At 44.8% G+C, this 24,744-nt stretch overlaps 1 protein-coding gene across 5 annotated transcripts in view; it reads left to right on the top strand.

Annotated features, from left to right (window-relative positions):
* The window catches only part of tcf4 (transcription factor 4), a gene marked incomplete at its 3' end in the record, with an annotated part of 158,036 nt that overhangs the window by 79,187 nt on the left and 54,105 nt on the right, over nt 1-24,744 (top strand). For all 5 annotated transcript variants that reach the window (XM_080847854.1, XM_080847853.1, XM_080847851.1 and 2 more), the window contains 2 exons: nt 11,836-11,965; nt 12,773-12,822. In XM_080847854.1, coding sequence (XP_080703980.1) covers nt 11,836-11,965; nt 12,773-12,822 — 180 coding nt within the window. The remainder of the gene's footprint in view (nt 1-11,835; nt 11,966-12,772; nt 12,823-24,744) is intronic.

A 24,744-nucleotide genomic window follows, 5' to 3' on the forward strand; every position in this document is an offset into this window, starting at 1 on the left:
AGTCAGGCTGGAAAGGTGATCTCTGCAGAAGTCTCACAGCAAAGGTCTCATTTCCACTGTGCTCCTGCTGCAGAGATGCCACCATTTGGTTTCTTCTTTTTTTTTCCTTTTTTTCAAATCAAGTCACCTCTCCCTCACACCATTAGCAATAAACACCACTGGCATTCTGAATGGGAAGGCATTGATATTCTGGTCTTAGTGGCCTGTGCTGTCATGTACTCTGACTTGAGTGTACATGTGTATTGACGTGTAGGTGTGCTGCTGAGTGTTTACTGTGCAGACCCTACTGAGGCTCTCCTCTCCTCTGGATGTGTGTGGATCCTGGTGAAACACTGCTGTCAGTACACTGTGATTTATTGTTCCATTTGCTCTTGAATTGTTTTTGGCCAGGAAAAACGTCAAGAGGCAAAAAAGCTGCCATGGAATCGAGAGGTTGGGGGAGCGGGGGGGGACACACACACAGACACATGAACAGAGAGACACACACAGACATTAAAGCGTGCCTACATTTCGATTATCTCTCCAAAAATCTGCTCAGGTCCAGGGCTCAAGCTGAGTTTGCACTTGTAGTTGTTGCAGCAGCGAGCGCTTTTTTCACTCTTTCACTCTTTCAGTGGGGGGAAAATGCTGAGGGCTCCATTTCTGAGCCCTGAAAGTAGGAGGTGGGCTTAGAGCTGGAATTTACCAGAGAGAGAGATAGGGAGAGAGAGAGAGAGAGAGAGAGAGAGAGACATAGAGAGAGAGAGAGACATAGTGTGTGTGTGTGAATGATAGTATGTGTATGAAAGCCCACATCAGATGATTCAATCTGAAACTGAACAGATGAAGGTCTGGACTGTCCACTAACGGCCAGAGGTGTTTCCCCTCACCACCTTATTTGCTCGTGCTTAGGAAAAGAAAATTACAAAACGAAACCTTTTTTAAAGCACCATTATGATTTTCATCATTGAAATTTGTGCTGCTTAGTGTAAACAGCATGCACAAACAAATGTGGAGATTAATTTGTAGTGTGTGAGAGGGAAGAGGGCCAGTGGCAGTGTGGAGGAGAGGAGAGTGGAGGAGGGTGGAGGAGCGGAGAGGAGGGTGTGATCAGCTGTGGAGGGTGAGCTGCACGCCGTGTCTCAGCTGGGGCCTCTCTTTAATATACAGCAGGGAGAATAATATCCAGGATAAATTGTGTGAGGGCCCCGCATGAGTTATGAGCGTGTTAGCATTCGTCATGTAGACTATATGTCTTAGTGGTTAAAAAGCATCCGGAGTTAGAGGAGAGGGCAGGGGCCTGATAGCCAGTGGTGTCTCACCTTTAACAACCTTGCATCTATCTTGTAATCTATCTATTTTTGGAAGGCCACATCTAAAAATAGTGATCCTGCCCCTTTGGATGATTTCCTTGAGGTTTCTGGGGTATGTTTGGGTATGTATAACGCACCTGAGCTTCTTTCTCAGAGTTTCCACCTACCAGCCCCCATTTCTCCGCTGAGGATCAACCCAGCCTGGCTCTCTTCGCCTTGCAGCCAAACATCCTCCTTCTAATCAAACATTCACACATCCACAATCAACACTCCTTTTTTTATTTAATTCGTCTCCACCAAAATCAATATTTGATTAAAGCCCAAACACCTGCTCCCAGTCTAAAGGTGCCATTAAGCTACTCAAACGGTCGCGTCGGGCGGTGGGCGGGCCGCCGGATAGTACGTAGTAGTTAGCATTTGTGTCCCGGTTATGGTGCTCCAACGGCCGCGGGTGCTCAAAACAATTCACTGCCACAAACAGCAGGCGGAGTAGCGGTATACCTGCCGAAGATAAGCTATTTCATGACGACGGAAATCGTTAGTTGGCCTTGCCTCTCCACCCTAACTCTAGCTTATTTGCCGCTGTCACTGCTTGAATGCAGCAGGTGACAGCAGACACATACCAATCTGACTTTGTCTAATGTGTTATATACACCTAAAAGGGCAAACTTATCTCTATCAGAGTGGGTATTTTTTGTGGGAGAAACAGTAGCAATCGACAACAAAATTATATGCTTATCTTACACTATAGAAACTATTAAAAAACGAAATGAATACGTTCTTATTTTCTCCGGTATTTTTGTCATATTCAGATTTCCAATGATGATTTCTGGGTAATTTTTGTGTTGTTGTCCAATCAATGTCAAATCTCTATTTGATCATGTGACGAGACGATACGATGTGTAGCCTAATGTTTACGAAGGGGCAACTGCTATTGTGAATTATACAAAACATAAGCTGTGAAATGAAAGGAAAACACATCACAGTTAAAGTTGTATGAGTATTGATTGATTTACATCGATATGAGTGGATGACATGCCTAACAAGTGGTTTTTAGTGGAGTTTTCGAAAAATGATCGCAACATATTGAAAAATCCTGTGCTTACATTGTATACGTGGACTTCAAGTTTACAAGAAAAAAACAAATATCTTCAATGGTAAGACCCTTTTGTTGTGCCTATTCTAGTGTAGCATACAATGTGAGTTTTATTTGGGCATTGCAGATGCCTATCATGTGTGTAGGCTATTTCATTCTGTTCTTGCAATGTGAATAGTTTTATTTCAATATGCTTATCTCCCTTTCGTGCGCGGTTGTACTTTTAACAGGGCTTTGTGTGAGCGAGTGCATGTAGTCGGCCAATCACGGGCAAGTAGTATCCGTCGCCATGAACAGACCGACAGAAATTTTTGCAGGGACATGGAGAGCTGTCCGAGGGCTCTGGAAAGCACGGAGAGGGCGTTTCAGCTACCTGAGAAGGCGTTCCAGCTACCTGAAGGCGTTCCTATGTGCCCAAAATCGTGCTGTACGGAGAAGTAAAATCCGACCTTTACTGTTCAGTCGAGTCTGTTGCATTTGGTCATCGGCCTGCTCCTGTGGTGCTGCTGATTTAGAGTTAACATTACAAAGGTCAGAGGTTGTATCCCGCGAGGTGCTGATGTAGTCTATGCGTTCACTTCACTCGAACGTGGAGAAAAGGACCTGACAGATGATGGAAATTCCTCATCGGATGCTGTAGAAAGTTCCACTCCAATTCCCCTCTGCTGAGGAGGCTGTCCATAAAATCCCACATGTGAAGTTAATCTGGGAAGAAGATGAATAGAGACGAATAGAAAAACAGATGGTTGCATCATTTCCTCAGCCAGCCGGAAGTACAGTAGACACAAGAGGGACCATCCCAGCAGAGAGTGGATGAGTGAGGGCTGAACAGAGATGGGGATGTGTGTGGTGAGTCTCTGGAAATGGGAGGGGGGGGAGTGGAGGCGCACAGCTGTGGAAATATCCCAGGAATGTGAGTGTCCATGTGGAGTCTCTCCCCCCCGCTCTGTTGGGGAGGGAGGTGGGGGATGGGCTGTTGAGTGGGTGAAGGCCAAGAGCGAAGGCCACAGAGACAACGACAAGCGTGCGCAACATCCTGCCCCACGTACATTCACAAGCACATGCATTTACACTCATTCACGGGAACACACACTGGTATGTGATCTGACATTGAGAGTGATTGTAATGTTTGACATTGATTTGTGGTGTAATGTTTTCTTATTGGCTGTTGTTAACCAATGGTGTTCAAGGTCACATTAGGAGGCTGTCCTGGTCAGATACGGAGAACAATATGTCATCTTCTGGAAGATTATTTATAGTTGTTGAACTCCAGTGAGTAAATGTGGGTTGCTTGCAAAATCCCAGTGCAAGTCTTCCATCCCAAATATGTGTGTGTGTGTCTTATTACACAGTTTCAGTGTCTGTCTGTGACTGTGTTTTCATTTTTGTTCTTCGCACTTAAGTGCAGTTTAGTGTGTCATAGCTGTTTACAGTACTATATTTGCCATGTAAGCGGCAGTTCACACATCCAACTCATCTTGTCTCGGGGTTGCTCTGAATGAAGTTGGATTTGACTTTTCTGTTGCTGCTTGTCTTTTGGGTTGTGGGGTGTTGGGGGTGATAATTGCCCGTTGTTAAGAGCTCCCTGTGTGAAGTGTGGATGTGTGTGAAAGGCGTGGAACTCTGCAAATGCGGAAGACATGCCTGAAGGCACCCTATCTCTGTGCACCTGCTGTTCGTTCACTCCTCCTACACGCACGCACGCACGCACGCACGCACGCACTCACACACACACACACACACACACACACACACACACACACACACAAGCGCTCGCACACATACACACACACATACGCACGCACGCACATACACGCACACACATACACACACGAGCGCTCGCACACACACACACACACATACGCAGGCACACATAAACATACACATACAAACTGTATTATGGTTTCTTTCTCCAACATATACCTCTTCTGATGTCAAGCATCTCTATCATACAGACATGTGTGTTCTGGCTCTTGGGAGGAGCAGGGAGCGCTGACAGGGCCTTGAGGGGATTAGGACCTGGGCAGGTATTTCTGTCCGATCAATAGCTCCATTACTCATTTTTTAGAAATGACGGATTTCATCTATAATTTAAATACCAATGCATTTTTTGTGAGGAGGTGAACTTGGTGAACTTTTATTTTTTTGCCTGTGTTTTGCATAAAGCCTCCTCACCGCTCATCTTGGTGTCTCTTCTTTCCTCCTCAAGCAGTTGTTGGGGACTAGAATTGAATTTGACAATAGTCTTTTGAACCCCTCAATTTCAGCAGTGTTCTGCAGTGACTGTGACTGTGTGTGTGTGTGTGTGTGTGTGTGTGGCAGCACTGGCATCTGATACAAGCCTCATCTCAGCTTGTCTTCAGACCTGTTCATATTCTCTTATTTAATTAAAGGCTGTGTGGTACGATGTTCTCGTGCAGCTGCTGCTTTCTAGTTAAAAGACCTAGTGTACGTGTTCTCCAGAGACCGGCTGGGATCATTTCGACACATCTGCCATCACAGATAGAGATAGACAGATAATGTTCTTTCTGACTAGGCCTCAGAGTGAATATGAACATGAATTTATTCATTAACACCCAGTAGTTTGCTTTGGTTCCTCCTCTGTGCTTTGGGCCGTTGCTGTGGTGAAGGCGAAGGTCTCTAGTTTTATATCTGTACTAGAATGGGTACCTCCTTTCTCCTCTCTCTCTCTGTCTCTCTGTCTCTCTTTCTTTCTCTCTCTCTCTCTCTCTCTCTCTCTTCAGTTGTCTCCCCTCTCTCTGGAACACACACAAAGCCTTGATTGGGTTATGGTTTGGGTTTGTAGATGTGAGTAGTGATGTGACAGTGAGGCAGTGGTCTCGCACCCCTGTGTTTGTGTGTGTGTGTGTGTGTGTGTGTGTGTGTGCGCGCTGATGAAAGTGCGCTGTGTTAACCCTTTTCCCTCCTCAGATGCAGCCACATCAAAGGGGTGGCTGGCTGGGGGAGCACTACAGGGAGCAGCTGTGCTGTGTGAGGATGAGACACAGAACAGAGAACAGAACAGAGGCCAGCTGTCTGTCAGGAAGAGCCCTAGACACACACACACCAACTAACTTCTTACATGCACCCACATCACAACACTTACAGGTTTGTCCAGTCACCTCTGCACCGCCTTCCTGCCTGCCTGCCTTACCTCACTTGTACAGTATATGCCAATGGGCTCGTATACCTCAGTATTTAGCCATACACACACACACACACACACACACACACACACACACACACACACACACACACACACACACACACACACACACACACACACACACACAAAGAGAGGTAGGTATTCACTAGAAAAGTGTTCTCTTTGATGGATTCTAATTTGACAACCTTTCACTGCTTGGCATCATGTAAGCTATTATGCAATATGTTACACACTGTCAGCTAGCTTTCCTCTTCTTTGGAAGTGTGAACGTCTGTGTGCATGTGTGTGTGTGTGTGTGTTGTACCAAATTGTTAGCAGTGATTTAAGGGAACAGGTTAAAACCATGCAGTCTGTGCGCGCACACACACACACACACACACACACACACACACACACACACACACACACACGTAAGCAATGTAAAGCAGCTGCTATATGCCATGCGTATTTTCAACAAGCACACACACTGGACCACATCTTTGCAGCACTATCTCTAACTGCTTAGTTGACAGATGAGAAACAGGCACGCTTTCCCTAAAGAAGTCTGTCCGTTAGGATCCCAAAGTAAACGCACACCATTCCATCTGTCCGTCTCCATGCGGTCCACAGCTCAGCTCCACCAGTCAGACCCATCTCTCTGTCTTCAGAAATGCCCATGTGTGCCACTGATAGATCTCAACACCCAGAGAGGGTGGCACAGTCAACATGCCAACGCTGGGCACAGATGTGTTTGCGTGGTGCCCTTTGACCTCTATTGTGTCTGGTCTGGTCCGGTCCTCCTTCCCCCCCCTCTCTCTCGTCTCCAACCTGCGGCGGTGTAATGGTCTCCAGCAGAGGGCTTATACGGCCAGGTGGAATGTTGTGTCTCATTCTTTTTGAAGTCTTCTTAAATGATTGCTATTTATTCGTCAACCCAAGCGTGAGAACTAATTAACATGGAATAGTTTTGAACTGCTCCTCTGTACGCGTGCTGCGCTGTCATTCTGAGAAAAGGGGGCCGCACACTCACACTCGAAACCACACACACACACACACACACACACACACACACACACACACACCTATACAAAACTTCCAAACATATTTCAACTCTCACATAGAACAGGTGAAACACCTCTGTGCAGTGTAGAATGTTTAAGCTCTACCATAGTGAGTGTTAAAAGAAAGGCATATGCATAGAGTCCATGCCATCACTAGGGCTCAGACATAACACATAACACATATCAGATAGTTCCAATAGAATAGAGTGCATGCTTCTCTCTGTGGATCACCACATGCTACTGGATCACGAGGCTACAGGTGGAAGCTCTGGCTGATGTACCCTGAGCTGCTGTGAAACCAGGTTCATGTCTCGCCCATTGCTTTTACTTTTCAGACTGTATACAGTCCAATTCAATGTATGTTTGATGGTGGGAGCAAATACACCCACACACACACACCCCACACACACACACACACACACACACACCCCACACACACCCCACACACACACCACACACACAGACACACACAGACACACACAGACACACACAGACACACACAGACACACACAGACACACACAGACACACACAGACACACACACACACACACACACACACACACACACACACACACAAAGACGTTTCTCTCTTCCTCCCTTGCGTATGTCTGTGTGAGTCAGCTGGAGCCAGCGTACAGGTGCACCATGCAGCGCCAGCACTTCCTTATAATTAATGACTCTTTCCTGCCCGCACCCCCGCTCTCACACACACACACACACACACACACACACACACACACACACACACACACACACACACACACACACACACCCCACCCCACCCCACCCTCGCGTGACTGGAGAGAATACTCAGATGCCATCAATTTCCTCCTGCCTCCTCCACACCAGTCTGAGGAGACTGGGAGAGTGGACAAAAGCATGACCCTGTCTGTGTGTATAAATGTGTATGTGGGGGTGCGGATGTGTCCTTCTGTCCGTATGACTTATTGATGTGTCATCACAGCACAATCTTGGACTCACCAGCAGAACACAAGAAGGGGGCCTTATCAGCCCGTAACCCTCTGATGGGTCACAAGAAAAGAGACCCTTTACCCATGTCCTGATCAGCCCGTAGCCCTCTGATGGGTCACAAGAAAAGAGACCCTTTACCCATGTCCTGATCAGTAGCCCTCTGATGGGTCACAGGGAAGAGACTCTTTACCCATGTCCTGATCAGTAGCCCTCTGATGGGTCACAGGGAAGAGACTCTTTACCCATGTCCTGATCAGCCCGTAGCCCTCTGATGGGTCACAGCGAAGAGACTCTTTAACCATGTCCTGATCAGTCCGTAGCCCTCTGATGGGTCACAGGGAAGAGACCCTTTACCCATGTCCTGATCAGCCCGTAGCCCTCTGATGGGTCACAGGGAAGAGACTCTTTACCCATGTCCTGATCAGTAGCCCTCTGATGGGTCACAGGGAAAGAGACTCTTTACCCATGTCCTGATCAGCCCGTAGCCCTCTGATGGGTCACAAGAGAAGAGACCCTTTACCCATGTCCTGATCAGCCCGTAGCCCTCTGATGGGTCACAGGGAAAGAGACTCTTTACCCATGTCCTGATCAGTAGCCCTCTGATGGGTCACAGGGAAGAGACCCTTTACCCATGTCCTGATCAGCCCGTAGCCCTCTGATGGGTCACAGGGAAGAGACCCTTTACCCATGTCCTGATCAGCCCGTAGCCCTCTGATGGGTCACAGGGAAGAGACCCTTTACCCATGTCCTGATCAGCCCGTAGCCCTCTGATGGGTCACAAGAGAAGAGACCCTTTACCCATGTCCTGATCAGCCCGTAGCCCTCTGATGGGTCACAAGAGAAGAGACCCTTTACCCATGTCCTGATCAGCCCGTAGCCCTCTGATGGGTCACAGGGAAGAGACCCTTTACCCATGTCCTGATCAGCCCGTAGCCCTCTGATGGGTCACAAGAGAAGAGACCCTTTACCCATGTCCTGATCAGCCCGTAGCCCTCTGATGGGTCACAAGAGAAGAGACCCTTTACCCATGTCCTGATCAGCCCGTAGCCCTCTGATGGGTCACAGGGAAGAGACCCTTTACCCATGTCCTGATCAGCCCGTAGCCCTCTGATGGGTCACAGGGAAGAGACCCTTTACCCATGTCCTGATCAGCCCGTAGCCCTCTGATGGGTCACAAGAGAAGAGACCCTTTACCCATGTCCTGATCAGTAACCCTCTGATGGGTCACAAGAGAAGAGACCCTTTACCCATGTCCTGATCAGCCTGTAGCCCTCTGATGGGTCACAGGGAAGAGACTCTTTACCCATGTCCTGATCAGCCCGTAGCCCTCTGATGGGTCACAGGAGAAGAGACCCTTTACCCATGTCCTGATCAGCCTGTAGCCCTCTGATGGGTCACAGGGAAGAGACTCTTTACCCATGTCCTGATCAGCCTGTAGCCCTCTGATGGGTCACAGGGAAGAGACTCTTTACCCATGTCCTGATCAGCCTGTAGCCCTCTGATGGGTCACAGGGAAAGAGACTGAATTAGCGTGATCTTTAGCTGCCTTATCTATTCTGACCATGCTCATCAAAAGCACAGCATTGTGCTGTTTTGTCACTTGTAATTATATTTTTTATTCATTCTTTGTGTGGATGATATGCTTTTATCATTTCGGAGAAGGCCATGTATACCTACTCTACTTAACACAAACAAAATGCAGTTCTGGGGATTAAGGGAGATTAGGACAAGATTTCAGGCGCCATGAAAAGATATGTATATTATTTAAAGAAACTTCTTCCCTGCTGTTAGACAGTTGTGTTCAACCGCTTGTCACTGTTGGAGAGAGACAAAAAAGCAGAAGTTAGGTTTCTGTTGTTGCTTTTTAAACTATACCCATTTAGTGTCCCTAGGGACCTCCCAGTCAGGTATCAGAGATCCAGAGACGTCTCTCTCTCTCTCCCCCCCCCTCTCTCTCTCTCTCTCACTCTTTTTCTTTCTTTCTTTCTCTCGCTCTCTCTCCTGCTCTAGCTCTCTCTCTCTCTCCTGCTCTAGCTCTCTCACGCTCTCTCTCCCCCCTCTCTCTTTCTCTCTCTCTCTCTCCCTCCCTCTTTCCGACCCGAGCGGGCCATGTCTGCCAGCGTCTGTGTGCCGTTGGCTGGGGTGATCAGAGCACTGGACCAGACCAGACCGGAGCAGACTAGTTTGGGCCCTGGCCTCCAGTCAGAGGGAGAGTGCTGGAGAGGGTTGTTTGAGCTTGTTCTGTTCTGTGACCATGGGTCCCCTGTGCACCCCAGTCCCAGGGTCCGAGGGACATAACCCCCCCCACATACCCCCTGACTGCCCATCTCCCTGTCCACCGTCTGCCTGTAGTTTCAGTCCGGCCAAAAACATAATCTACTGCAAGTGCATCTCAATTTCTGTTTTCTTTGCAAGGCCTTTCTTTCTTCCGTTTCTCTCTTTGTCTCTGTTTTTCTTGTTTTTTTTCCTTTCTTTTTTCTTGTATTTTTGCCATTACGCTAATGTCTTCTCCTTTCTGCAATCATCATTTGGTGCCCAAGTAGGCATACCCACTGTTATTAATGCCAAGGCTTAATCCTTCATGGGGCGTCTTCTCGCCGATTCAGGTGTTTGTCATTTATCTTTGTTAATATTTCCCCTGGATGCCAGCTGGGTCCCTCCGCCAGTCAGCTCTGAAATTGGGCATGGTGAGCGGCGGTGACGACGATGGCAGCAGCAGCAGTGGCGGTGGTGGCGGCTGCATGAGAATTTCTTGCGCCGTGCAGTTGCCGGGGTGACTCAGGCCTGAGAAAAAGTCTGCTAGACAATGCAGACAGTTTTTGTTTTAGTTTCGCAGACCCCCTTTTACCCCCTTTGCAACCACCCCCCCAACCAAAGAAAAAAAACCTCCCCCTTCACCATGGTACAGAAAGCTGAATGAGGGGGGTGGAGGGGTGACTTTATTTAAAACAAGGCCCCTTTTGTTTTAGCACGTAAGAGGCTGGCAATGCCGGGGTCTGCGGCAGGGCTGCAGGGACCTGGAGCAGGGATGTAATTGGCCTATTTGGGGTGTTTTGCATGTGAATAGAGGCCTAGTGAAGCTTCACTAAGTCTGTTGTGAGAGGCACAGTGATTGGAATTTAGATTAGGGCAAACACTTTCTTGCACTTTATCAACCACACTAATTAGTTCACTCTCTGGAAGTTAAAGTTTCGGGGAGCCTTGGGTTCACACTCGCGACTCACTTGCAACCACACCGACCGCTAGAATGTCTGCCACCAGCCTGTCACTTTTATTTGATTTGATTTTTTCTGTTTTTTTTTTTTTTTTTTTAAAGTACTTAAGTAAACAAACATGCCGTTGTAGTTGCTGAATGATTTCATTTGGTTAAGATAACTTTGTTAGCCATGCAGCCTGTGGTCACGGGATGTGCATGCTATGGGTAAGTGTTCTTGTGTATTAGTTAGAGGACGTTAGTCACACATAGACACTCATTCAGACATTTAAATGTACATACACACAATGTATATACAGTGTTGAGATTGACTGGTTTACAAGCGAATAGAACCAGGTTATCTCCAGTGAAATGTTACATAATAAGGGTATACGTAATGAAGAAGAACCAGGTTAATAAGATGTGTTTTTGAAGAGTTCTAGATTGTGATATAATGTCCAAATCAGTGAGCACAATGAGCTTTTTTGCAATATTCTGCTTTTTACTGATGGTGACTTGAATGGAAAAGGCTGTCTACTTTTCCTGAACACTGGACATGCAGGCTATTAAAATGCAACTAGAATAGAAAGGATAAAGGCACAATGGATCTGGGTGTCTTTGATGTTGGCCTTTAATATGCATTGAATACAAGTAGCCGGTTTTATTATGGGCACACAAAGAAATGCCTCGTATCTTCCCTCTGAATTTGAACATGGATTGATTGATGACATGGATTTATCATGACTTCACAGCAATTTCTGTTTTGACATTGTTATGCATTGATCTTGCTGCGTTCTGATTTGTTGTCAGTTATATTCATCCCAATAAAAAAATAAAATCATTGCACTGCGCAAATCAGTAGTAGTTTTTTAGTTTTGCTCAGGTGCACTTTTTAATGGTATAACTACACACACATATATAGCATATAACCCTATGCTGTTAAATACACACATACACAGTTTATTTATTTTTGTATTATAATTTTTTTAAATAAATAAGATTAAATTTGCGATGAGTTTAATTTTGTGTAAAATGCCCAACATCAAGGTGTGTTCTGTATTCGTTGTGTTGCGTAGCCGAATCTCATGGGGGGAGAGATGGGAATGGTCAGCCCTGGAACAGTGTCACCAACCAAGCCAGGCTCCCAGTACTACCAGCACTACGGCAGCAACCCACGCCGAAGACCCCTGCACACTGACCCCATGGGTGAGCCACCTCTTCCTCTTCCTCTTCCTCACACTTCATCTGCTCTTCCTCTTCCTCTTCCTCTTGGAAACCACCTCCCTCCTTATCATGCGTTGTTCCCCCGGACACATTTCTGGATGCCATCTTTTCAAATAAGGGATGGACAGTGTTTAGATCAGTAGGCTTAGTAGACACACAGTGCAGAGGAGATGATGAAAGCAATACTTTCATTCATTTCAAACTTGACAGAATATATAAACAAGATATAATGGGAATATTTTGCCCCCGTCATTTTTTAAATTATATTTTGATGATGGTTAATGTTGAAATCAGTTTATGGGTGTTCTTGCTGTGTATTTGCTGTGTACATTGTGTGTTGAAAAAAAACAACAAAAACAACTTTGTGTCAATGTGAATTGCTGTTGTAAAAAGAATTATAAGAAGTGACAGTGGAATAAACATCAGGCCTTGGAGAAGCAGCCTTGGGGCACAAAAGCCTTCAGGGCAATTCTCACTCACTTTGATTTCTATCAAAGTCTCACCTTCCTTTTCACCACGCACATTCACACATTTCTTCTCCTAGGAATCAACCGCATTAAAACCCCTGCCATGTCTCTTGCCAGCCCAATATGATGCCATTGATCTAAATGTTTGTGTCTTGTTGGGAAAGTGTGTGTGTGCGTGCGCGTGTGCATGTGTTTAAAAAACATTTAATCTGGTGTGTAAGAATAACCATTGAAAACATTCATCTGGAAAATGTTCCAGACATCGTCAAAGTGTCACATTAAAAATGTGTTCTACTCTTCTCATTCTTTTTTTTTCTTCCAGAGGTCCAGACAAAGAAAGTGCGGAAAGTTCCCCCCGGTTTACCCTCTTCAGTAAGTAATTCTTTTGACTTTAGTTCACCCATGTTGAGTGTGTACTAGGGTAGCCCCCAGTCATACCATGGGTCTGGGGTGTCGACATTGCTCAACCTTCCTCATCTGCTCGTCAGAATTGCGATCCCTAATCTAAAGCGTCTTGTGCTGTCCTAGAGGAATGAAAGCCCTATGGCGTGCAGCTTGAAATGTGGATCAACTTTGAGCTGAAATGCACCCTTTTTTTGTTATTGTTTTCCCCCCAAACTTTGGTCCTCATGTACATCATGACATTTGGACCTCAAAACAGGTCATAAACTCTACATTGGTCCGCATCTTCCTATAATAAGCTCTCCAAATGATTTTTTTTTAAAAAGTGAAATGTGCAAATTTTGACAGCTTTTTTTGTGCCAATTGATTGTTTATTAATCAAAACCCTGGGGGAGGGAGGGTGGTTGGAAAAGATTATTATTTTTTTTTAAATCATTAATGTATGTGTGTTCACCAATATGTCCACCATATAGCTTATCCTCCTAAGGAGCTCAAAGGTGGATTGTTTAACTTGAGAATCAGGTTAATCGATTTTGAGGGCCTCTGGCTGTGTATAAATCTTTTAATGTGAAGTTAACAATGCTGGGATGTATAGCTTGTCGTGACGGTGTTTACGTCTGTCTCGGACTCTGTATACATTATAAGTTTGTTTGTACTTTCACAGTATTATAAAAGGACAGACCAAAGGCTTTAATAACAAATAGGAAGAAAGTATCTGAGAAACACATTAGATTTTTATTTAGTTTTGTGTTCTTGCCATGATCATTTCAAACTTTAAAAAAAATACGAGGAAAGATTGTTTGATCTACTGTCTGGAGGTTGGTTTTGAGTATCTTTAACTGTGTTTTTCAGTAAGGGTGTTTGTGTGTGTGGCTGTATTTTTCAGTGAGGTTGTTTCTTTGTGTGTGTGTGTGTGTGTGTGGGTGTGTATGAGCACAGGTGTTTTGGCTTGTTCAGAGCTACTGGACAATATTTTTAATTTCTAGTATGGTAGCATTGTGGACCTTGGTTTTCCCGGTGTTCCTCTCTTTACTGCCTTTGAGTTGTGGTAACTGTCACTTTTCCGTGACCCATCGCAGAGACGGGTTCATTCATGCAAATTCTAGTTCCTGTGGGCTTATGGACAGGTTTGCGTTCTTGCTGCGTAACTCAAGTTATGTGTTTCTGAGCTGAGAATAAATGAGGGAAATGACTGATTCACAGATCAACTGATATTAAATACACAGATTCAATTCACCCTACTATCCATAGTAATTGCATAGATGTATTAATCATATTCAAATTTTGTAATTTAGCTATGGTTCTACATGAATTCTGCAGTGGTGTTTTAAGTCTTGGTGGGAGATCTACCAGTTGGCTTCATCATTTGGATAGGAAATCGCAAATTAACAATTTTGCCAAAATTGCCAAAAAACAATTAGCAACAATTCAGCCCGTCATTGAATATAATTCTATCTATTTTTTGGAAATGCATTGAACTATTATTTTGTCAAAAGGCAAAGACTCACAATGTGTGGTAGAGTCATTGTGGCTTGTCTATACCCACTAAACAGTGTTCTATCCTGGCCAGCCTTAGGACATCAGGTTGTAATATCCAGTCCATGCCTGTAATGCTTAGTGCCACCAGTTCAAGGCACCCCTCTTATGCAAAAGCATCTATGGCAAATATGGAATGATTGTTTGAACAGAAGAGCCTGAAACTGTGCTATGAAGGGCCTGGGTGGTGTGCATTGTAGCAGTTTGTGTACAAGTACACACCTTCATTCCTCATTCAGTCGGTGGAGGATAAAGCCATTCACGAGGTGGATAAGAATTGACTGTGCTTCATTCAGGTTTGAGGTTTTTTTAAGTTTGAGATGTTTTTGTCGACCCCTGGCATTTCAACCTTTTCATACTCTAAAAAATAAAATAAAAAAGCTCGATGTTTTCATTGCCCAACAAAGCATATTATTGCAGGCCAAAATGTTTGGGAAGTGAATTTACTTAAACTTCAATTAGGTTGTCACATGAGAGAAATCTTGGAATGATGTGGTAATCAAAAGGAAATTAGTTCACATTAGGCAGCGTGCAATTCAGTTTGTCCTTTGAATGCTTTTGTGTGTTTGTGTGTTTGTGTTTGTGTGTGTGTGTGTGTGTGTGTGTGTGTGTGTGTGTGTGTGTGTGTGTGTGTTTAAAACTTGTTTATTTATGTTTGGAGTTTATAGGGCTGTGTTCTTTCTCTAATCGCCCTGCCTGGGCCAGAGAAGGCAGCGAGCATAGAGCTCTTTGTTTGATGAGGGCGCTAAAGAATGACTGTTCCACTCTCTCCTCGTCCATCTTTTCTCCCTTTCTCCTCAAGTCTCTGAACTAGTTACAGGTGCAAAGACAGGTAGACATGGAATTTAATCTCTCTCTCTCTCTCTCTCTCTCTCTCTCTCTCTCTCTCTCTCTCTCTCTCTCTCTCTCTCTCTCTCTCTCTCTCTCTCTCTCTCTCTCTGTCTCTCCCTCATTCTTTAAAGTAAAATGCATCCACAGAGAGTGAAACTTGGGCTGTTGTAGTCGGTACTCATTTAGTGTTGTAGAAACACGTGCTAGCTGAGCTGCTCCTTGTGGAGCCCGAGGTGAGAGATGGATGTGGCGCTGTGTGTGATGAGTGATGGATGGTTTGGTGAGATCTGGGAATAAGAAGATGGAGTTTTTCCCCAAAAAGGCAGACCTCCGTCTCAGGCAGGGCCATGGCCTCACACTCCTCACGCTTCAGCTCCCTGAGCTCCCATGAGTTCATATCTGATTTTGTTTAAAGTAGACAGCGTTAATTAAATTAAGTTGGGTCTAGTGAAGGGCTCAATAGGGATAATCTCCAGTGAGCACTTTATCCTGTTTCCTGAGCTTTTCTGCCCCCTACAGAATTTGAGAGGAACTGCAAATGCTCTCAGCGCAACACAGGCTTTTATGAAAAACTCGGTTGTTTTCTCTCTCCCTCTCGCCATGTTTGTGTAAACAGTGTGAGAATGCCTCTGATGCGTACAACCAAATCCATATATTTTTGTACTTATAAATTGGCCTGACAAACTTCTGTTGTGCATAAATCATTTTTCAAAGTGAATTTTAAAGTTCACTTTAAGTTATTAATTAATTTTCTTTTAATGCGGTTTTCAAGAGTGCAATAACCCTATAAAGGCATTGTCTTTGTTTACTGTGGAGAATTGTCTATGTTAATTATTATGATAATTATTCTATTAACTTTGTCTTTTTTTAATATTGAAAGATTAGAGCTTTACCCCACACAAATGACATTAAACAATATTTTGAATTTCCATGTTTTTCCAGTGGTGTCTGGTTAAACACTAAATTGCTGCCTTATTTTATGACAAAGACAAATTTGGGAGTTTATGCATTTGAATAAAGCCTGGACAGCACAGGTTTATGTGGCTAGCATACTTTACTGGCGTTTAACTGTGCTCTTGTGGTTTCTACAACGGTGTTAGCATATGTCGCACAATGACATTTTCAGACAAAAGCGCCTTGAGCCGTGGCTGCCTAGCATCCACTCCTTCTCTCTCAGCCTGCTCCCCAGACATCCAGTAAACTTCATTGTTTGTGGGTCCAGCTGGCCTTCTAGACTCTTCCATGACTGGGCTGAGACACGCAAAACACTGGAGGGGGACGCTGGAAAAAGAACCATGAACGAGACGGGGAAAACACACGGCTAGCAGACGCTAACCTGCCGAAACAGCCGAGGCACCAGCCACAGCCTGCACCTGGGTGTGGGGTGGGAGGAGGAGGCTGGATGATAAAGTGCCAGAGATGAGCGTTAAAGGTGCGTTTCCAGGGTGACGGGTTGATTGACAGGGAGGGTGAAGGTGAAGTTCTTGGCCACAGCCCAGAAATGGTGCCAAAAAAAGAAAGAAAGACGGGTAAGGAAACGTCTCAGTGCCAGCTGTCGGCATTTGCGGGAGGAACCTGGAGAATGGTGCATATTAAAGCTGGGGGTGGGGGCTTACGGCACCCAGTCCCCTCCAGCCCCCCATACTGTACGGGGCCCGGCCCCCCAGGGGCAAAAGGCTCTGGTTGTGAGTCACACAGCCTGCTTCTGAAACCCTTCACCAGAAGGCAGCTCTCAACAGGCCTGTAGTCTCTCTGCTGCTCCCTGCATTCACACATTTTACCCCCAAAATCCAGACCCAAACGGAGGAGGTCACATGCTCCCGAAGCCTCTCCTTCCTCCTCTTCTGGCTTCCTCCTCCTTCTCTCCCACTCACTGCCAGTGGATCAGAACAGTGGTTCACAAGACTCAATTCCTTCAAACCTCGCTGGATTCATAACAAATTTCACCTTTGTGTCATGATGCAAGGACGTGCACGGTCATTCATGTCAGGATCTCAGGAGCCATGTTTTTAAAGGCACCCAGTGCAACTTTCGAGGCTTAAAAATAAACATTCAATTTCTAGTCTGTTTTACACATAGTAAGTTTCAATAACTCCATACCATTACATATCGACATTCAAGGAGCAAAGATGAGACGTCGTTGTGTGGTGAGAACTGATAGAAAATCGATAACAACAACAATCGCCGCCATTTTCTTTATTTATTGGTGCCCACAATAAATAAAGCAGGATTCCAGTCAATGGAAAAATGGCCACTCCCCACCGGCGATTGTTGTTGTTTACGATTTTCAATCAGTTCTCCCCACACAACGACGTCTCATCTTTGCTCCTTGAATGTCGATATGTAATGGTATGGAGTAATTGAAACTTTCTATGTGTAAAAAAGACTAGAAATTGAATGTTTATTTTTCATTGAATGTTTATATAAAGTTGCACTGGGTGCCTTTAAGAGGAACACTTTTGTATTTGTCAGGGATATTAACACTGTTTTAGTGCGCGCACAGTACATAACACCCGGGGCAAAGAGTGTAAATCCTGCCGGTCTCCTGAAATCGATTTACCTGTCGGCTTGACTGTTCCATTTGTTTATTTGACGGCAGAGAGCGAGAGAGGGAGAAGTTAGAATCACAGAGTGTACTGGAGCTGAATGTAGCATGAGATGACCTCATGATTTTAAAAAAGCCTAAGAAACAGAAGAGTAACAGCTGTGTGGGGTTGGCTGCATCCCTTTGGATATTGCTGCGCTGTTTGAGAAGAATATTAAAGCTTTACAAATGGCCTGTGTGTAAAATAAATGCTAAGCTCTTATTTACTGCCTTTTAGGCTCAGCCAAAAAAAGGAAAACAGAAGGTAGGGAATGTCTGTGTGTCATTCGATTATTTGATCGTCTGCAAATTATTTGCAATTTTGCGAGCTGTAAGAAGGGAAATATCCACAAACACAGTTGGTGAGCAAATGTTTTCTATTTTCACCATTGACATTGAAATGTTGTGTGGAGATGGACACTGTGAGAAGGCAGGCAGTCATTTGGGCTTCTCTTTCTGGCCGTGATGAGGTACCCCGTGCGTGCGCTGCCATCCTCAGCAGCACCTGCTCTGAGAGCCCACCAGCAAACTCACAAGAACCTCTCGGCTCTATTTGGGCTTAAATGCCTTTTATGTTTTTGTGTAGTGTTTTGTTTTTTTCTTTCTTCTAGTTTTCCTTTACATTTGTTGTGGTCTCAATGCCGTTTACAACCACGGCGGCCATTTTGTGCAGCCCTGTACCAGTGGCAGGCCCGGGCGCTACTTGAGTGAAGGCGCTTATTTATTTACTTGAGAGAGCTTTGTTTATTAAAGGAACTTTTGTGTCTGATTGTTTGGCTGAACGGCATGCCCCTCGCATGCCTAACTGAAGGCTTGGCTTCGTAGACCAGAGAGGTGCCGCAGTGGCGTTGAACAACAACTGGTGTTGCCAGAGAAACGCCACACTTTAGCTAGCACTATTCAGACATACATCCTTATTGTTGTCAAGAGTCATGTCGACATACATTTCTATCTATCTGTCTATCTATCTATCTATCTATCTATTTATCTATGCTTTTAAGTATTTGCGTGAAAATATTGAATATACTGTCAGTATAAAAGGATAGTCTTAGTTATTTTCCTCATTTGAATTTCAATAGATGATTACATTTTAAATAATATAAATAAATTCCCTGAATCTATTTCCAAGTTTATGTTGTAATGAATTGCCCAATTAAAATATAAAAATCAACATTTATTATTATCAGATGTTGCAACTAGACAGTGGTATATCAGTGATTAGCATGGAAAAAGCATTAATCAGGATGTTATGCCATTTTTTTTTTTTTTTTTACATGTTTCTATTTTCCCCATCTAGTATACAGTAAGCCTTCCATGTTGAAATTCTAGAGAATACGTCCAGCTGTTCAAGAATAATATTGCTAAATGTTTTATTTGTTTGATGAGTGTGATTGGAAGATAAAGAAAGAGAAGGTTTGAATCATAAAAGCACATAATCTCGCGTACAGCACTTAAGTCTAAAATATAATTTCACTCATATGTTTTGTCCAGCTTCGGTCTAAAAGCTGTAATGTGTGTGTTGGTGTGTGTGTGTGCGCGTGTGTGTGTGTGTGTGTGTGTGTGTGTGTGTGTGTGTGTGTGTGTGTGTGTGTGTGTGTGTGTGTGTGTGTGTGTGTGTGTGTGTGTGGACACCATTGTGATGCACAGAAAGGAAATTGAGGCGATTTCCTCTGGGAGCGAGTGGTCAGTGAGGGTCTGGCTGGTTAAAGAGCCCTCAGTCATCCCCACACACAAACATTCCCATGTTATCACAGATTGAACTCTTACCACTCACAGTGCGGGTGATAAATCTTGAGATATTTTAACCCTAGACTTATGGCATGTATAGTCTATAACCTTGTGACTTTCAGAAAAGGTCAAGCACTAACTAAATATATTAATATTTTTTCATGTATTTTGCTTATTCTTATTAATGACTAAATTGAGACTATTTTTACATCCTATATAACTAAAAAAGAAGCCCATTTCTTATGACCTTTGAAATGGGTTTGAGTTCTACATTGAAATAATTGAAAAAAAAATGAGGTAAGCACCTCATTCATGCTTTGAAACTTGCAGAAATGGGTTAGTGGACTGATGCGTGTAAAACTTTTGACATTGAGAGAAACCTCATTAGTCCTGCAAAACACAAACCATTGCGAGCGCAGCGTATGCAGGGGAATCCTGGACAGATAGCAGAGGGAAGTCATACACGTCGTTTTGATTAACCCCCCTTTGCCCGTCCTTCCCACCCCCCCTTCCTATTTTAAGGCTGTTTGGAGCTGAAAGAGCCCTGGCAGGCGACACTGGACCACATATCCCCAGGTGTGTGAGCGGCTAGCGGGCCTCCCAGTGTCCATCAGCAGTGCACACAGCATCTGTCGCTGAGGATGGCAACAACATCGCAAGCCCCCCAGTCTGCTGTGTGTTTGCAATGCAGTGTGTGTGTGTGTGCTTGCCTGGAATTCATGCTCCTCTGCTTTAGTGACATTGCCTGTGTGTGTGTATATATTTACCTGTGTGTGTGTGTGTATATATATTTATGTGTGTGTTCTTATGTTTTGGTTCCGATTATCCCTTGAGCTCAGAGACAATCTAAAGATCAGGAATGAGGCGTGCATTGGCAGAAGTGGCGATGCCAGGGCTGTGTGGCTTTGGCCGCGGCACAGGCGGTGCGAATGCTAGTGCGAGTGCGGCCCTCTGCATGTTTAATGCGTCTATGCCTGGGGAGTCCATGTTCTCCCTCACACTCTACAACATCGCCCTTTTTAGCTCTTTCACTTTCACAACCCATTTTAAGCTCTTTCTCTCAAGCATTTCTTTGTAAACTCGTTCCGTCACTCATTTTTCTGTTTAAAATGTTGTGTGCGCTGCTTAAAAGCCATGCTTAACATACTCTAGGCTGTTGGAGAGAATGGTTCTAATACAAATCTGTCCATCTGCACTGTTCATGTGGAATGCATTTGTGTGTGAATGCATTTGGTATATGTCTTTGTTTGTAGGCGGCTGTGTGTGTGTGTGTCTGTGTGTGTGTGTGTGTGTGTGTGTGTGTAAGGGTTGTCTCGTTGGTGCCAGTTGAAGGTGGCTGTGTCCGCCAGGCGCCCGCCTCTGTTGGCAAGCAGCAGCATGGCAGACGTCAGCGAGCGTGCGGGTTGTGTGTGTGTGCGGCGCTGTATTCATTCCCCCCACGTAGAGGGCATGGAAGCAGGATGGTTCCAGAGGCTCTGATTTACTGAGGGTATAAAGGCAGACAGCACCAAGGCTGGCATTAGGCAAAGCCAGGGGAGAGAGAAATCAAGAAGACAAAATAGAAGAGAGTGAGAGATAGACAGGAAGATTGGAGAGAGGGAAGAGGAGGAGGAGGGATGGACTTCCAAGCTTTTTGGATTGGTCTTTGACGTTGCGTTTACCTCAATTGCCAGGACGCATATTTGTGAAAGCACTGTGACTCTGTGCTCTGTCCAATCAGAAAAGAGACAGGAAAGACATATTCTGAGGGAGCTAGGGATCCCGGTAGAGGGTACATTTGATGGGAACTTAATCTGACACAGTTGCCACCCAGGTAGTCCTGTGTGTCTGTGCACAGTGTTTGACATTTCAGCTCGTGTGTGTGTGTGTGTGTGTGTGTGTGAGAGAAAGACTGAGAGGGAGGGGGAGTAGAGGGACTGCAGAGCAGAAGGGCAGGGCTTCTTTTCTCCACTCAGTGACCCCTCTATTCAGGCCCAACAATTGCCCTCCCCCTGAGCGGCACAGCCCCCATTCACACACCGCCACGGGCAGGTAGCTCTGCCTCCACACGCGCTCCTCCGCCAGGCCGCCAGCCCTGCCACTCACGCCACTCCCTCAAAGCCCACGCTCCCTCCACCTGAAATCAATCTGATGGGGAGCTTTCCTCCTTCCACGCTCCGCTCTCCTCCGCTCCTCTCTCCTCCGCTCCTCTCCTTTGGGCTCCTCCATTGCCTCTTTGTTGTCTGAAGGCTCACTCGCTACGCCCTCCCCTCTGTCTTACTTCCATTATCTTTCACTCACGCTTTCATCATCTTTTCCCCTCTCTCTCTCCCTCTCTCTCTTGGCTTTTATGGGGTTTCTCTTCCTCTTTTTCCTGTCATTCAACTTCTATGGACCTTCCCTTTCTCTCATTCTTTCAGTGTTTTTGTGTTTTCTCTGAGCTATGGAGTTCAAACATTTGAACTACCCAGCAGCTTTTGGGGGCATATCTGAACTCAAATGTGTGCCTTCATGCAACAGGTTGGCTAAAGTAAAGATTTCCAACTTTGCACAAGTTTCCCTCTTTTCCCCTCCTTTTATTTTCAAATGTTCTGTTTGTGCAGAAATCACAGAATCACCATAAGGGCTGCTTTGCATTTTTAATTTAGTAACTAACATATGAATACATTTGCATATTAATTAGTTGCAGATTAAATCATGCATACATAATTGCCTCCTTACTGTGTTTAATGTTTGTCAGAATCTGCAGCCTCCGCTGATGAATGCCATTTCAAGATTACAATTGGACATCCTTTCGGACATGTTTGAGCCGAGAGTGAGCGGTTTGAAATACCAAACATTTGCTAAAATTATCGAATACTTTCAAAAGAGAGGAACGGTGTAGGCAGAGTGTGTGTGTGTTTCTGCCTGCTGTTGTGCTGGTCTAAATTACTCCCTATTCACAGACATTAATGCTACTCCTAATTACACTGCCTCTGCTAATTAACACTTCCAGTGCTGGACGGATTTGCCTTGCACCAAGCACAATTGAATTAAGGTTGGTATAAAATTCAAATTGGTTCATTAAAATAAATGGAGACTCATCGGTGGAATTCCCTTGTTTTGTTTTGTCTCAGAAAGCGTTCGTGTGATCCTGTGATTACACAGCATACAGTGAAATAAAGCTGATGGTTAACACAATAGCATGAGCTTTTTTGATATGCCTCTTAAAAGTATGTCAATTTCTGCGTGATGATGTGTATGTGGGGTGGGTGTGTGTGTTTGTGTGTAATGTGGGGGGGGGGTGCACACGTGTGTGCGTGTTTAAGTTGTCATTGGACTTATGCGATATTTTTGACAGTATGTGGTGGTGTGTGAATGTGAATCGCCTGCTAGCTTCAGAAAAATATTATTATCTAATGGGTAGTGTTCATTATTGAGTCTTAATTTAGACTCAAGTAATACGCATCATTCCAAATGGTGTGATGGACATAGTATTCCTAAAAAAAATATGTGTGTTTGTGTGTGAGAAAAAAGTATATCGGCATATAGTTCTTTATTTTTTTGTGTATGTGATTAGTTTAGTCATGATTTGAGTGGGTATGTGAGAATTCAGTGGTGATTTGAGTGGGTAGGAAAACTGTAGTGAGCTGTTTAAATTTTGCAATTGGTCACATTTTGAAACAGGCTGACGGCTTGTATTCATTGATAAGAGATTGTCTTTTTTAAATATTTTTTAAATAGCCAGCAAGGTTCTTCTCCCCCCGTCTGATAAAGTGCTCTGCGTCTGAAATAAGTACATATAGTCTCTGTGTGTTGGTGGGAGATTGTCATATTCCCATGTGACAGTTTGTGGTATGTGTGGACAGTAGGTGGTCTAGGCGAGCTTTATGCGGATCTGCCCTGTTCGAAAATCTTTTATTCACCTGCATATCACTTTTGAGGCTCTCCATTCGAAAAACCATAACATTTTGAACTTCTGTTCTAGTTTATAGTAAAATATATTTTAAAGTTTCATATGTGATGGTGTATAACAGGCGAGTGCCAAATGAATTAGAAGAGAGTGAGTGAGAGATGGCCGGTGAGGTGCAGCCGGGGTGGAGACCCCTGAACCCCCCCAGGGAGGCAGAGAGGAGGCTGGACTGATCAGCCCTGAAAGATTGACAGCTCAGTCTTCTAATGAGGAAAAACTCCTCCAAGCATGAAATCAGAATGAAATGTGTGATTATAATTCAAGTACTGTTTGCTCCGGTCTCAGGGGAACACTAGAGTATGCCCTAAGAGAGAGAGAGAGAGAGAGAGAGAGAAAAGATAGAGATGAGGGACAGGAGGGAGCCACCCTTCTTCCACCAAACCCGCCTCCTTCCCAACATCCCCCCCATAGCTGCAACCCACAAAAAGTGACACAAATACACAAACTCTCAGCCACTCTCCAGCCCTGCCCAGAGTCCCCCAGGCTGCTGCAGGAGCCTTTGGGCTGGGGGTGGCCATCGCTGGCCAGGCCCTCACACACACACACACAGCCCTGCTGTTTATGCCACAGCACCTTCCACCACCTCCACTGAGGAGAATAGGTGCACTGAATTATTAAAACTTATTTTGGGAGCTGCAGCCACACGCTCCAGTGGTGCTTGCTTCGGCGTATGTAAATGATTTAGTTCCATTTGGGACGTATTCCCAGAGGTTTGCCATTCTCTCTCTGATGCTCAGAGTTTGGCAAGCGCTTCACTTGTTAAATCTACTACAGGGGGGTGGTGGTGGAGGTGGCGTGGGCTGCTCTGCCCCATTTTCAGTGGCTAGCCAACTCAACTCCACACACACACACACACACACACACACACACACACACCACCCCATGCTCAGACACATGAACACAAGCCTCACATCAGCCCACTGGCCAAATACTGGAGGCCACCTCCATGTTGGAAGCTACACTTTTAGATGGTCTGTTGTTCTCAGTTTAATATCTGATTTAATTCCTGTAAACCCCACACACATATAAATGCACACTTTTTTCAGTATAGGGGAGCCAAGGTACAGTTGTAACATATCTCATATTGTGTCTAACGTACCGTATTTCCCCAAATATGAATATCATTGTATATCAGAGTAGCCCTGGCTGTCCCATTATTTCTCACAGGATTGTTTAATGTCTGTGAGAAGCCAGTTAACATCATCCTCAAGGGGTTGAGATCACTTTGAAACTAAGAATGCTTTTCATTTGTGAAATTTATTGGAGGAATTTAACATGGCTT

Source organism: Sprattus sprattus (assembly GCF_963457725.1).
Source record: "Sprattus sprattus genome assembly, chromosome: 11".
Classification (NCBI taxonomy): domain Eukaryota; kingdom Metazoa; phylum Chordata; class Actinopteri; order Clupeiformes; family Clupeidae; genus Sprattus; species Sprattus sprattus.